Genomic DNA, 14,494 nt, shown 5'->3' with positions numbered 1-14,494 from the left:
AGCTTCCGTTGATAGCTAATTTCCTAACATAACGAATATACTTTTTTGCACTGATCTCGTAATAAGCAGTAAGCAACTTCAGTTCAAAGACTGTAGTTTCAATGCAAGATGCTAATGCATCAAAGTCAAACAGGATAAAAGAAGAAGGTTAAGATCGCCAGATAAAAGTACAATGTCTGAACAATTCACACCAGCAATGAACAAGAACCAAAAAAAATGATCAATCCACACACATAACGGCAAAATAATCACATGTCGATGCATACGATAGCTAGGGGATGGTATTCTACTGTAGCATCGCCGTGGTGGCGACCGCAGCCAGTGCCATGGCAACGGCGGTTCGGTAGCCTGCGCCAGCGCCGGCGCCATTGGCTTTAGGCGCGGGCGCGGTCGTCGTCGCGTCGGGCGAGCTGTCCGTGGACGTCGCGGCCGGCGTCGAGGCGCTGCTCGGCTCGCTGCTGCCGCCGGGTGATGACGCCGCGGCGCGCGCGGGAGCGGGGGCGGACGCGGTGGGCGCCGTGGAAGGGGCGTCAGAGGAGCGCGGCTTGAGCACGCGGATGTTGACCTTCTGGCCGGCGGCGCAGTGGCCGGGGATGCCGCAGATGAAGAAGCGGTGGCCGGGGCTCTTGATGACGATCTTGTCGTCGCCGGAGGTGTGCGTGGCGATCGGCGACGAGTTGGTGCAGCTGTCGTAGTCGGCCTTCTTCACCTCCAGCACGTTGTGGATGCCCTTGGGGTACTGGAACTCTGCAGCCAACCATGCCAAGTGGGCACCACGGTCATCATACGAACAGAAGCAGAGCAAAAACGTGTTCTTTTTATAATCTTTCTACAAGCAAAATGATCACGCACGCAAAGAACGAAAAAAAGAAGAAGTGGCTGGAAATGGAATGAAAGAAAACGTGCAACCTAAGGTACATCTATCTGTAAAGGGATGAACTATATATAAGAAGTTTGTAAAGAATAATACAGTAGATTGGTTTGAGGAGAAGATGCTCAATCACCGGACGTGGTGTGGCATCGTTTCTTTATATACACAAAAACAGAATCAGTTGCAAATAAATTTACATATGTACGAGATACTTGGTTGGTTAAGAATAGATACAATCTAATTATACCAAACTAACAATAGCATATTCTATCAGCCTCCCTCAATCTCAACGATCGACAGCATGTTGAGGTTGCGCTTACACTCTTGGAACAAAGGAAGTGGCAATGGTTTGGTGAAGATATCCGCAAGCTGATCTTTGGAAGAGATAAATCTGATGTGAAACAACTTCTGAGCAACACGTTCTCGCACAAAGTGATAGTCAACTTCAATATGTTTTGTACGGGCATGAAAGACTGGATTAGACGATAAGAACGTAGCACCAATATTATCACACCATAGTGTAGGAGGTGAGTTTTGCCGAATACCAAGCTCTTGCATCAAAGCTTCAACCCATATAAGTTCCGCCGTGGCATTAGCAATAGCTTTATATTCAGACTCCGTACTCGAGCGAGAAACAATAGCTTGCTTCTTGGCACTCCAGGCGATTAAGTTTGAACCATAAAATATTGCATGTCCCCCGGTTGATCGCCTGTCATCAACATTCCCAGCCCAATCAGCATCAGAATAGACCGACAAAGAGCTAGAGACTGACGGCAAAATACGAAGGCCATGGCCAAGAGTGTACTGAACATAGCGAAGGATACGCTTAACAGCAGACCAGTGGACATCTCGAGGAGAATGAAGGTATTAGCAAACCTTGTTAACAGCAAACGACAGATCCGGGCGAGTCAAAGTATAGTATTGTAGACCACCAACAATACTACGATAAGTAGTGGCATCATCCGAACTAAGAGGAACACCATCAGCACTAGACAACTTCTCAGCAGACGCCATGGGAGTAAGAGCCGGCTTACACTTGAGCATACCAGCACGACGGAGAAGATCAAGAGCATATTTGCGTTGAGTAAGACTGAGCCCTGTCTGATACTTAGCTACCTCAATACCAAGAAAATAGTGCAAAACTCCCAGATCTTTGACAGCAAACTGATCACGAAGACCAAGAATCAACCGATCAATAGCAGTGGAAGAGGAACTAATGACAATAATGTCGTCCACATAAACAAGCAGATAAGTGGTCACTCCCGGCCGACAGCTCATGAACAAGGATGAATCAGCTGAGGAGGACTGAAAACCATGAGTAGCAAGAACAGATGCAAGGCGAGCATGCCAAGCCCGAGGAGCCTGCTTCAGACCATAAAGCGCTTTAACAAGTCGACAGAGATGCTGTGGCCGGGCAGGGTCTTCAAATCCAGGGGGTTGGCGCATATAAACCTCCTCTTCTAACACGCCATTAAGGAAAGCATTCTGAACATCCAACTGCCGAAGAAACCAGCCACAATTAACTGCCAATGAGAGAAGCAAACGAATGGTAATAGGCTTCACAACCGGACTAGAAGTATCTTCATAATCCAGACCATAACGTTGTTTGAAGCCCTTAGCAACAAGGCGAGCCTTGTATCGCTCAATAGAGCCATCTGCATGACGTTTGACTTTAAATACCCATTTGGAGTCAATGATATTCACACCCGCACGAGGAGGGACAATCTGCCAGGTGTCATTACGGATTAAAGCATCATACTCTTGCTCCATAGCCGTACGCCAATGGGGGATAGACAGAGCAGCACGGAAGTGACACGGCTCAGACGTCGGATCGGAGGTTGTCTGTGCTAGACAGGCAGCAAGCCACGCAATGGTGCCATCCGTGCGGACCTTGGGCACAGAAATGCCACGCATGCGCCGAGTAATCGGCCGCAAAGAATCTCCAGCAGAAGCCGGCTCAGCGGTAGGTGATGAAGCGTGAGGCGGAGAAGCAGCCACGTCGTCAGATACAGCCGCTCCTGCATGATCGGCGTGCGCACCGTGAACAGTGCCATGTAGAGGATCAACGTGATCATGCAAGACAAGCGCACCTGCTGAAGTACCATCCGGAAGAAGCTCAAGTCGGGCACCGCGGCCAACACCTGCACCATGGTTAGCAAGCAATAACGGAGCATACGCACGATCTTCAAATTGGTCAAGGGAAAATGGTGAATTATGAAAAGATGGAGAAGAATCGGAGGAAGGGGAGTTGGCAAAGGGAAAAACATTCTCATCGAAGATAACATCGCGGCTAATATAGACACGATTGGTGGGAATATGAAGACATTTATAGCCTTTGTGTAAGGAGCTATAACCCAAAAAGACACACTTTTTCGACCGGAATTGAAGCTTATGGGAATTGTAAGGACGGAGATGTGGCCAGCAAGCACAACCGAACACCTTAAAAAAGGTGTAATCTGGTACCTCACCTAACAAACGCTCAAGAGGAGTTTGCATAGCAATAACACGAGAAGGCAAGCGATTAATGAGAAAGCAAGCCGTAGAAAAAGCATCATTCCAATAAGGAAAGGGGACCGAAGCATGTGCTAGCAAGGTGAGGCCGGTCTCAACTATATGGCGATATTTACGTTCAGCAGTACCATTTTGTTGATGTGTGTGTGGACACGAGACACGGTGGAGAATACCAAGGTTCTGAAAGAAGGCGTCCAGCTTAACATACTCACCTCCCCAATCAGATTAGACACACAATATTTTGTGTTTGAGAAAGCGTTCAACATGAGTTTGAAATTTGAGGAAAACATCAAATACATCACGCTTGCGTTTGAGCAAATAAAGCCAAGTGAAATGACTATGAGCATCAATGAAGCTGACATAGTAATTATGACCACTAACAGAAGTTTGGGCAGGGCCCCATACATCCGAAAAAACAAGCTCAAGAGGAGCATGAGTTACACGATTGGAAATAGGAAAAGGCAGTTGATGACTTTTGCCTTGTTGGCAAGCATCACAAACTGCATCTAATTTATTAAACACGGATGGAAGTTCATTGCGACGCAAAACATGTTGGACGACTTGTGACGCAGGGTGACCTAGACGAGCATGCCACTGGGTAGAGGACGCCTTAAGAGTGCTGAAAACTTGTTTGATAAGCGGCACATCAAGAGAATACAGGCTACCACGACAACGTCCTCTAAGGAGTGTGACCCGAGAATCCAGATCCTTCACAAAAAGAGTGTTAGGATGGAACTCAACAAGAACATTATTATCTTTGGTAAGCTTATGAACGGATAACAGGTTTTTGGTGACTTCAGGAACATGAAGAACGTTTGTGAGATGAAGTGGTTTGAACGAAGGAGTGGGTAAAAGGGCTTGACCAACGTGAAGAATGCGCATACCTGAACCATTGGCAACGTGAACTTGCTCCTGTCCCTTGTATTGCTCCTTCATATGCATCTTGTCAAGCTCCGAAGTGAGATGATCGGAGGCGCCCGTATCCATGTACCAGCTTGCATCGACGGGGTAGGAAGACGTCTGGCCTTGCGGTGCCTGATACACCACATTAGCCATGGCAAGTTGACGTTGTGTGTAGCGCCCATCATTGCCAATGTCGAGGAAATTCTTGTCAAAGCGTTTGAAGCACCGCGACGCCACATGCCCCGCCTCATCGTAAAGCTGGCAGATGGGGCGATTGCCAGTGTGGCGCCCAGCCGGAGCACCAGCCCCGCCAGATGTAGGCGGCTTCGAGTTGTAGTTGGACTTAGCCGGAGCAGACTTGTTGGAGCGGTAGGGCGCCAGAGAAGCAGTGTTGGAGCAGTATTTGCCACCAAACTTGACCGCATTGGCCGAGTGAACATTGCCAATGTCAAGAGCACGATGACCCTCAAGACGCTGCTCGGTTGATAGGAGCCGAGCGTAGAGGTCACGCAGGGGCATAGGAGTATCGCGCCCCAGCACCATCTCGACAAGGGAGTCATACTCCTCATCGAGGCCATTCAGCAGGTAGGAGGTAAATTCCTCCGGCCGAAGTGGTTGCCCAATGGACGTAAGCGTGTCCGAGAGGGCCTTGACCTGGTTGAAGAAGACGGTGGCCGAAGAGTCGCGCTTCCGCAGCTCACCAAGCTGAGTCCGGATCTGCATAGACCGGGCGGTAGATTGAGACGCAAAGCTGCTCTCAAGAGTAGTCCAGGCCTCCCTGGAAGTCGAGGCAAATAGGACCATGCCAAGGACCTCCACCGTCATGGAAGAAAGAACGGCGGATAGGATCGCTTGATCCTGTTGGATCCAGGCACCATGCTGCGGATTAGGAGTGGGAGTGGGAGAACCGCCGTCAGGCGTGACAAGAATCGTGGCAGCAGGACAAGGATTGGTGCCATCAACATAGCCCATGAGAAGATTGCTACGTAGGAGAGGAACAACCTGTGCGCGCTAGAAGAGGTAGTTCTCAGATGTGAGTTTGATGGTGATGAGGTGACCGAAGTGAAACGGAGAGGACGACAAAGAGCCGAGGGAGGGTGTCGCCGTGGAAACGAGCGCGCCGGCGGTGGAGCCGCCAGAAAGAGCAGCGGAAGACATTGCTCAAGGATCGAACAAATCTGATACCATGTAAAGAATAATAGAGTAGATTGGTTTGAGGAGAAGATGCTCAATCACCAGACGTGGTGTGGCATCGTTTCTTTATATACACAAAAACAGAATCAGTTGCAAATAGATTTACATATGTACGAGATACTCGGTTGGTTAAGAATAGATACAATCTAATTATACCAAACTAACAATAGCATATTCTATCAAAGTTAAGAACAGTTCTTTGACAACGATGCAAACTGTGAACAAAACATGCTTGCATACTACTCATAACTGAAAAATGTCAAAGTGCTTCGCTTTACAACTGCCGAGTCCAAAGTAGTATACTGACAGATCGTCGTTGCATGGTGGTTGTAGGTAGTCATCTGATGATAGTTAGACGATACACAATCTTTTCCAAGGAAAAGTGATCCTTAATCAACAAACACCACCAAACTTGCAACTACTGAAAAAACAGCCTGAAATGGAGGACTGCAATGCAGATAGCATTCTAGATCACGCACTGTCAAGCACACTAAAAGCAAGCTAGAAACCATTTCTTACACCTCTGCTAAAATTTCTTGCAGTGCACTAATCTAGCAGCCAAAGAGCACAATCAATGAGTCAGCCTCATATGCCATGGTGTAGTAATTCTGGACATCAACCAAGGCATGTATCCATTTCTTGGATTCTTGGCTAGCTTTTGTGATTCAGATCTTCAGTGGTCCGTCACGCAAGTAAATTTATGGATCATATTACTGTGCACACCACAGGCATGAAACCTCCGTGAATGCCCTTTAAAACTACATAAAGCTTGCAGATACATACTGTGCAGTAAAAAAATGAAAGTAGATGTAAAAGGAACTGTTTTTTACCCGAATTCCATTGCCAATGGCATGGTTAAAGTGGGACACTTCATCTAAACGTAAAGATAAAAGGAGAAGAAGGATGCTTTGTAAAGTACTGACGGTGACAAGTGATTGGAATTCATCTTTGCAGCAGTGAGGAAAGGGGGACAACAAATGGTGCCTACTACTCAACATATTACAGAATCTTTTTTACCTTGAGCAATGCTACTACGTACATCAGAGATGCATTTCAGTAAACTTGAACTTACAAATAGTAGTAGCAGATTATATGGAGGCTGTAGAGACACATGCTCCTAGCTACCAAGTAAGCTACACGAGAGAGACTAGTGAACTGTAGTAAAACTGACAAGAAGGAAATGTGCGACAGTGACTAGCAATGGATCTACCACTGAAGCTATACATCGACAAAATCGCAAAATCAACTAGCCCTGGTACTCAACAAACATTCTGCATGTCCAAACAAAATTTCATCCGTTTTAATTGGATTTTCTTAACTATCGCCTAAACGGCAGCAAGACTGTCTGAAACTCTGAACGGTACTGAAAAGTAGAGCGAGAAGAGTACAGAACTTGCCTATGGTGTCTCCGACATGGAAAGTCTTATTCCCGGTCCAGTCGGTGTAGTTGATGTTGCCGAGGATCGTCCACCCGGAGGTGTCGCCGACCTTGTAGACGACCGCCGACGACGTCGCCGCCATCGCGAGCCCAAGAGTCAGCAGCAGCAAATGCTTCATGCTCATGGCCATTGCTGCACTTGCTCTCTCCTATTCAAGCTCACACCCTCTGATCTCCTGAAAGGTGAAAGCTAGCAAAACTAGAAGAGAAGAATATCAGATGGCAAGAGCAGAGCGGAAGAAAGGAATTTAATTGCGCTGGCTTTGCTTGCGCCAATGCTGTGCCGAGGAGCGCCATTTACAGTGCCTTGCTCATTCTGTGTATTGACCATTTTGCCCCTATGTCGACGGTATTCTCGTCTCCTTGGTGATGGCAGGTTCTTGTGCTGTTTCTGCTCTTGCTCTTGAGTAAAGCAAACTCAAAAGCTGGCCGTGAATCCAAGTCTTGATCATGAGGCTGCTTGTTTGTTAGGTCCTCTGCTGTCTGCTCTGCTCTGCTGCCATGAGTGAGTGGGCTCTGCTGGTGAAGTGGAGATCTTTTTCTTTTTATGGAAGCAACAGCCGCAACCATGCTTGCATGGATTTTTCTTTTATCTGTTTGGCGCATGCTTGGAGTGACGCACGCAGATCCTTTTCTTTTCATCCGGCCTCTTTTCACATGTGGTGTATATGTGGAGAGCTAGAATGGCAGTGAAATATTTTATTTGGGTTTGATATATTTTCTGTTGACTGACGGAGTGACGGATGCAGAGGAACTAGGTAGGAGCCTCATCCACCTCCCTCTCCTTCCTCTTACTCATTTCTTCCTCTTACTCTCCTTCTTCCATGACAAAAAAAATGTTAGGAGGCTCAGAGGGACTTCCACCGAGCAGTAGTGGGCTCCTAGCCCCCTTGGATCTGCCCCTGATTGAACTGGCATAGAGGTTAGACAAATAAGCTTTAGAAGATGTTAACCCACTATTACAATGAGTTACACTTGAGTGTCAGAGGCAACGCTATCTGTTGCAAGGGATGGAACGGAACATATTCAGTTATTTTGATTTTTAAATATCATAACCCGAAAAATTAAAAACCTGCAACAACATACATCACTGAAACAAGTGTGAACAACAAGTCACAACGCATCATCATTTTTTCTTCATTTTTTTCATTGTGTTAAATGGAGAAAATGGTACCATGCATCCGGGGTTATGGAAATGTTTCAATCTATTTTTCAACACTATGTAGATTTTGTACACGCTACATAAACTATCCAGAACAGAGTGTTTATGTACAATTCAAACAAATTACTTTTGTAAAATTTTGAAGCTCGCTAGTGGCTCACTACGAGTTCACCTCCGCCGGCGACCTCATCGAGTCATCGGCGTCGGCGCCCGGGGGCGTCCCGCCTCCTCTTCGATTGGTTTCCCAACGCGAACAGGAAGAACGGACAGCGATTCCGGTTCCGATGAGACTGGCGAAATGATCCAATCTGACAAAGATTATGTCTATTGCCAATTTGATTTAAACAAACTAAGGAAATCTCTCCAAACATACTAGTGCTAGCTACTCTGATTTTTTTGGAAGATATACCATGCGGCCAACTAGCAATGATCAATCATATGCACGCAAAGTTATTGCAAACATCACCAATTAACATGTACATATAATCCCATGCACCGCCTCCACATTCACCAAGAAAACTTGACAATAAAATTACATTTCGATCCACCATCGACCAACCAGCAGCAGCAGCAGCTGAAATTTCGTTGAGGATTAGGTGAGATTAGATGTCGAAGACGTTCTTGCCGGTGAACTTGACCTCGATGGGGCTGACGTTCTTGCCGATGCTACGGTAGTTCTGGCCGACGCCCTGCCTGCCGGCGTTGACCTTCTCCGGGTAGACGCCGTCCTTGGGGTGCAGGTACTGCACCTCGCCGTTGGGGAAGACGCGGTAGAACTGGTAGTTGATCTTGTACTTGGAGCGGAGCCTGGTGCCGAGGGCGAGGCACTGCTCCTTGCGCGCCAGCTTGAGGAGGTTGGGCCCCTCCCGCATGATGGCGGCGCCGCCCGTGGGCATCTCGAACACCTGCTCCTTGGGGGACGTCCACGTGATGACGTAGAACTCCTCCACCTGCGCCTTGCGGAGAAGCCCGCCCGTGCTGCCGCCGAAGATGGGCGACGGCGTGTTGGGGTCCAGCTGCGGGGGCACGAACCCCTTGGGCGCCTCGGGCTTCTTCTCCTCGGTCGCGGGCGCCGCGGCGGCGGGCTCCTCGGCCGCGGCCCTGAGTGGCGCGGGGCCGCGGGACGAGGACGGGAGCGAGGCGGATGAGCTGAGGCGCGGCTTTGCCGGCGACCAGACGGCGGACAGGAGGTGGCGCGTGGCGGCGGAGGCTTGCGTGGCCATGGCCATGGCGCGCGTTTCTTGGCGAGGGGAGAGGCGGCGCGCGGGGTCGTCGGCTAAGCAAGTGCAAGGTGAGATGGAGCAGCGGAGGACGGCGGTGGTAGCTAAGAGGTGATGCGCGGGAAGGGGTGGCGAGGTGGATAAGGGGATATGTGGCCGGCCAATGGGGAGTGCGGAATTTGATACTAGCCGAGGCCCGGCATCCACACATGTCACCGCGGGGCCGTCACTCGCCACCCCCGGAGGAGATGAAGGACGCAAAAGACTCCACTCCTAGTACGCAAAAATTTGTTTCGTAACCAAACTATGTTGCACATTTGAACCATCAGGAGCTAATTAAGCTTTGAAATGATAGAGTTAAAGTGAGAAAAGACTTAGAAGAATATGAATAATATGTTGAGTTATAATACAACACGTAATTTGAAATTTTAACAATCACTGGCATCTACATATATTACATATGATACATAGATTTTGACATCTACATTTTATTCTATCTTCAGTGGCTATACTATCAGATATATAAAATAAAACCTAGATTTAACATCTAACTTATATCAAAACTTAGTAATAGCTGCTATCCTACTGGATTTGTTAAAAAGGAGAAATAATTATCTTTTTTTAAGCAGAATTTTGCCACACAAATCTCCCTCCCCTCCCCTCTCCTCTCCTCTCCTCTCTCAACTGAATGTGTCAAATAAGATGCTAAATCGACATGGCTGACACGAACAGCCTAAATACTCAAAACGTCTCATCCGCTCAGCGGACGATACCTTTTTGAATGGACTTGTGCGACGTCACATCTACAAAAGTCTTGCCCCGTTTAATAGGCAAGAACAAAATCTCACCCGTCAGGGCCCACAAGTTGTCGTCTGCTCAACGAGCGAGACTTTAGTGTCACCTGTTGAACGGATGACGATAATATTTTTTAAACGAATATGTAATCTTAAATATATATATATTCTCTACTGAGCTATGGGTTTGTGGTCTGTGGTCTGTGGCCAAGGCCCGGACGATGAAGTTTAGATTCGCCCATTGTTTTCTCTCTAAATGTCAAAGACAAAACAGATAAGAAAATATAAGCAATATTTCCGTGGTAATCAATCGGAGCACTAGGGGTATGTTTTTTTGTTGCCTGATGAGGTGTAGTAGAGCTGAATCATATGAAGTATATTGAGCAGAGTTAGATCTGTTGGAAAAAAGAGTGTGTGATTGATTGCATATATTTGATCAGTTTAAGTTGAATTTCTATTTGATTGATTAAATTTGAGGTTGTATGAGTGGATGCAAGAGCTAATATTATAATTAGTTATTTATATAAAAATAATTTTATGATACTGATAAGCGAATCAATCTGTATAAGTTGATACAGAGCCCATATTAGTCTGATCAGACTACGGATCGAGCTTTACTCTGGATCAGGATAATACGTATATTTGCGCCCGCTGGGCTAAACTGCAACGGTGAGCATTATGCCACTGCGTTTACGTTTTCTACACGAGAACACGTAACTAGGGCTAGCTCCAGTAATTCCGTTTCTCGCACAGGGTTCTCTGCTTCCCGCAACACCCACCCAAACCGAAGACGAGGGGAAAAATCGCACCCCTTTCCGAGGGACATCGTGTAAAAGGCAATGTATTTTATTGTAGCAGCTGGAATGGTAAAATATGAGTAGATGAAGAGGGGAGGACCAATCCATGTACAGGAGAGGAGAGGTTGCCCTGCCCTGCCTGCCTCTTCACCTGGTTGGTTCTTCTCCCCAAGAAGCCGCGCCAGCCCACGAAGCAACAGCCTAATCCCACCTAGAACTACTACTCCTCTACTCCACAAACTCCACTGTTTTTGCCCACCTGTTTCAAAGAGGTTTCTCGGAGTGAATCGGCGGTGGAGCAGCAAATCTGTAAGCACTGCTTTCTCCTCTCCATTCGTCTTGGATTTGTGAGGGATTTCTTTATTTTTTGGTTGTCTTGCGGAGTTGGATGGAGCCCGTTCCGCCTGTAAATCTGGATCGTGGTGGTGAATCCTGTAGTGTGGTTTGATTTTGCGCCCGTAGGAATTTGTGTCTCGATCTGGTTTTGGCGGCGGGGTTGTGTTTGGAGTTGAGCGTTCGGTTTATCCTCTCTCCCCCTTCACGATTTTTTCTGTCTTAGCAGGCGTTTAAGGCAACATGTTTAGGAGAAGAAGCACAAGAAACCATTCCGCCAAGTTTTATACAATTTAGGTGCTTCTTGCTAGTATTTTGGATCTTGGGAGTAAGATTTCCCCCTCATGTGCGTCTGATCTACTCGTAGCATTCCTCTTTTCGCAGAGAAAGATTATGTTTTTTCTTAGGTTAAAATAGAGTAGATTCTCATTTGCTGGGTTTACTCGATGTCCGTTCTCCCTTTTGGATCGACAAAAATGGCAGTAGGATTTTTCCCTTTCAAAGAGTCTTAGTGCAAAGTAGACGTGCTCAGTTAAGATTAAGTTTTGCCCCTGATTTTCCTCATACAAGCTGGGATAAGAGGACACTAGGGGCCTGATTGGTTGCTGTCCTGAGCTCAGTGCCTGAAAAAAAGTGATATTGAAGAAAGCGTGGCAAGCTGATGATTTTTGCCTGACTATGCACGGATAAAGATTTGTTATTTGGTTGGGCACCATGCTTGTCCGTGGGAAAATGTAAAATCAGAAGTGCGCCTTCGTATAATTCGTGCCCGTGAGAGAGCTTCGCGCCGGTGGCGACCCGCTGCGAAGGGCGTGCTCGGACGTCCGATTTCCTGCGCCAAATCTCAGGGAGGACTCCGCCAGGTAAATTCGGCTCAGGGTGGCAACCAAACAAGCCCAGGTGTTTGGATTGAGAGGAAGAGTCACTTGCTTTGTGTTTTGGGGCAAGATTTTTCTCTGATAAGGGTTTGATTTGAGTGCTCATCCTCCCATTTTCATTAAATCTACTGGAACTTTTATCCAAACTTGTTCCCTTGGCTTCAGTTTCTACTTCGTACCCAAATATCCTTGTTCACTGCATCGAGTTCTTTCAGGGTACGGATGGATCAGGAGGTGAAGGACTCAGGACCCTCAAGGTCTCCCTGCGAACCAAATCTGTTCCTGCAATGGGGCAGCCGGAAGCGGCTGCGCTGCGTCAAGGCGCGTGACAACAGCTCACCATCACTGTCACCATCTGAAGTTCTTAGACGTGCTGTGCCCCGTGCGACTAGGTCGCTTCTTGGAGGTGGCATCACACCATTTCGTTCACCACGCCGCCCTAGCACCCTTCACCGTAGGTAATTTCATTTTACACAAAGCCTTTTCCTATTTGCATTCCGCGCTGCAATATTAAGAAGTAACCGGAATACAATGCTCGAAATAACTTGTGTGTCCAGGAAATCAGATTCACTAGTGAATGAGTACAAGCTTTCGATGGCGCTCTCACCAGATAAGGACCGGTATTACTCTACTAGGGGTTCACCGTTTCCTTTCGAGGGGAATGGGTTCGATTTTGGTGGAGGAACAGAAGAGAAGGGCAGTGCAGCACTGCCAGGGTTCTTCGTCGCGCTGTCTAATAAGGAGAAGGAGGAGGACTTCATGGCAATGAAGGGCTGTAAGCTCCCACAGAGGCCAAAAAAGAGGCCCAAGTTGATGCAGAAGTGCTTGCTTGTAATACTCCCTTCCACAAATTCAATTGCTACGTTTTCTTCTTTTCATTGCTATGATCATGCTCATTTTTTTTACCCTCTGTCTTCTGTTTCATTTTCGGACAACTATAGATGGTGAGCCCTGGAGCTTGGTTATCATATTTGTCACATGAGAAATATGAAGTTAGAGAGAAGAAGAGTTCAAGAAAGGTAACCTGGATATCAACAACTTTCTTTTGCTTGAAGTACATATCTGTACATCTTTGTTCAAATTTAAATTTGTCATTCTATTTACTGCCGGTTGCTGATATGAGCAAAACAATATGCAGAGGGCTAGAGGCTTGAAGGCGTTGAGCATGGAGAGTGGTTCAGAATAGAGGTGGCAGGGTATGAATTTTTGGACTTCACTTTAGCTAGAGGAAAAAATCTCTAGTAGGTAGTTGTGCCAGCTCTTCAATTAGACAAACCTCGGTGTCTAATTTAGCGGTATCAATGGCAATTCTCATCCCTGTTGTACTTCCATCCTCGTTTGGTTAAAGAAATTATCATCAAGTACTATGTATGTCGACAAAAAATGAGTATATTAGACAATTCCTGGTCGTTTGGATAGTTCTATTGATCTCTGAAAACAAGATCTAACTTGAGAATGGGTGGTGTCTCAAAATCCCAGAGAGGAAAGAACGATCAGCTTCTGAAAAAACAATGAATGAATGTGATCTTCGGTCGTTGTAGACCTGCAATAGTAAGACCGGTTTACTGGAAGATTTATGGTGGTCACTGAATCAAATTGATTGTCGAATTTGCAATGTTGATTAGCCTTTGTGGATTTGCTCAAGTTGCAAAAGGAGGCCTTAAGAGTGCTCAGGGACTGACTGAAACTGAGTTCCTGAGGCACACAAAGATCCTAGTTCTCATCTAAACGAGGACCTTGTCATCGCAGTATGGTATGAGTCGTTCAGCGGATGGGTAATTTGTTAGCTCCGTTGGGTGGTGGTGTGAAGTTTCTGGCATTATTGTTTGGTCCATTACAGTAGTTTTACTACTCAGATTCACCTCTAGGCTCTAGATGATCTTTATACCATGCTGCATGCAATCACTTCATTCCATTCATTTCAGATCAATGGTATATGATCATGTCCAACTGCACGAGCAGTGTAAACTCGTTTATGCAGGCTTAGCTGCGCACTGACAATCGATCAGTACAACCCTAAGGCTTAGCTGCCCACCTGAGCTTTTTTATTTATATATTTCTTAATTTTTTTTTATAAAAATACATGTCTGTTTTGAAAAATCGCTTGTCTAGATTTGCGTGGTCCGTTGAAAGGGCGAAAATGACAGGTTAAAAAAAATAAAAACACAACATTCTAATGTTATCAAAATTTAAAATACTATTAAAATAATCATAATTTTTTTGAAAAATGTATGATATAGAGAATGCTATAATTTAGCTTTAATTTTTTTAATTTAAAAAATTACTTGTACAATGAGAGGAAAGAAGCTAAATTTCCAACCGGCGACGTGAGTCATGTGCGATTTTTCAAAATAGCCGTCTATTTTTGTAATATTTCGAATAAAAAATAAAAA

At 46.2% G+C, this 14,494-nt stretch overlaps 3 protein-coding genes across 3 annotated transcripts; 1 reads left to right on the top strand and 2 right to left on the bottom strand.

The window, feature by feature from the left end:
- Window positions 1–135: 135 nt before the first annotated feature.
- On the bottom strand, window positions 136–8,343 carry LOC133913597 (mavicyanin-like). Its single transcript, XM_062356785.1, has 2 exons — window positions 6,877–8,343; window positions 136–747 (listed from the first exon to the last, which is right to left on the bottom strand). The coding sequence occupies exons 1-2, from the start codon at window positions 7,046–7,048 to the stop codon at window positions 287–289; spliced, it is 633 nt and encodes a 210-aa protein (XP_062212769.1). The 5' UTR covers window positions 7,049–8,343; the 3' UTR covers window positions 136–286.
- A 150-nt stretch (window positions 8,344–8,493) lies between these two features.
- On the bottom strand, window positions 8,494–9,452 carry LOC133913598 (photosystem I reaction center subunit II, chloroplastic-like). Its single transcript, XM_062356786.1, has one exon. It carries the CDS (start codon window positions 9,306–9,308, stop codon window positions 8,682–8,684), a length of 627 nt encoding a protein of 208 aa, XP_062212770.1. The 5' UTR covers window positions 9,309–9,452; the 3' UTR covers window positions 8,494–8,681.
- A 1,472-nt stretch (window positions 9,453–10,924) lies between these two features.
- On the top strand, window positions 10,925–13,510 carry LOC133913596 (uncharacterized). The gene is made up of 5 exons (XM_062356784.1): window positions 10,925–11,199; window positions 12,317–12,559; window positions 12,659–12,932; window positions 13,043–13,120; window positions 13,240–13,510. The coding sequence occupies exons 2-5, from the start codon at window positions 12,324–12,326 to the stop codon at window positions 13,285–13,287; spliced, it is 636 nt and encodes a 211-aa protein (XP_062212768.1). The 5' UTR covers window positions 10,925–11,199; window positions 12,317–12,323; the 3' UTR covers window positions 13,288–13,510.
- Window positions 13,511–14,494: the final 984 nt, after the last annotated feature.

This window comes from Phragmites australis, chromosome 3, assembly GCF_958298935.1.
Source record: "Phragmites australis chromosome 3, lpPhrAust1.1, whole genome shotgun sequence".
Taxonomy (NCBI): Eukaryota; Viridiplantae; Streptophyta; class Magnoliopsida; order Poales; family Poaceae; genus Phragmites; species Phragmites australis.
This window is presented reverse-complemented; position numbering and strand designations above follow the sequence as displayed.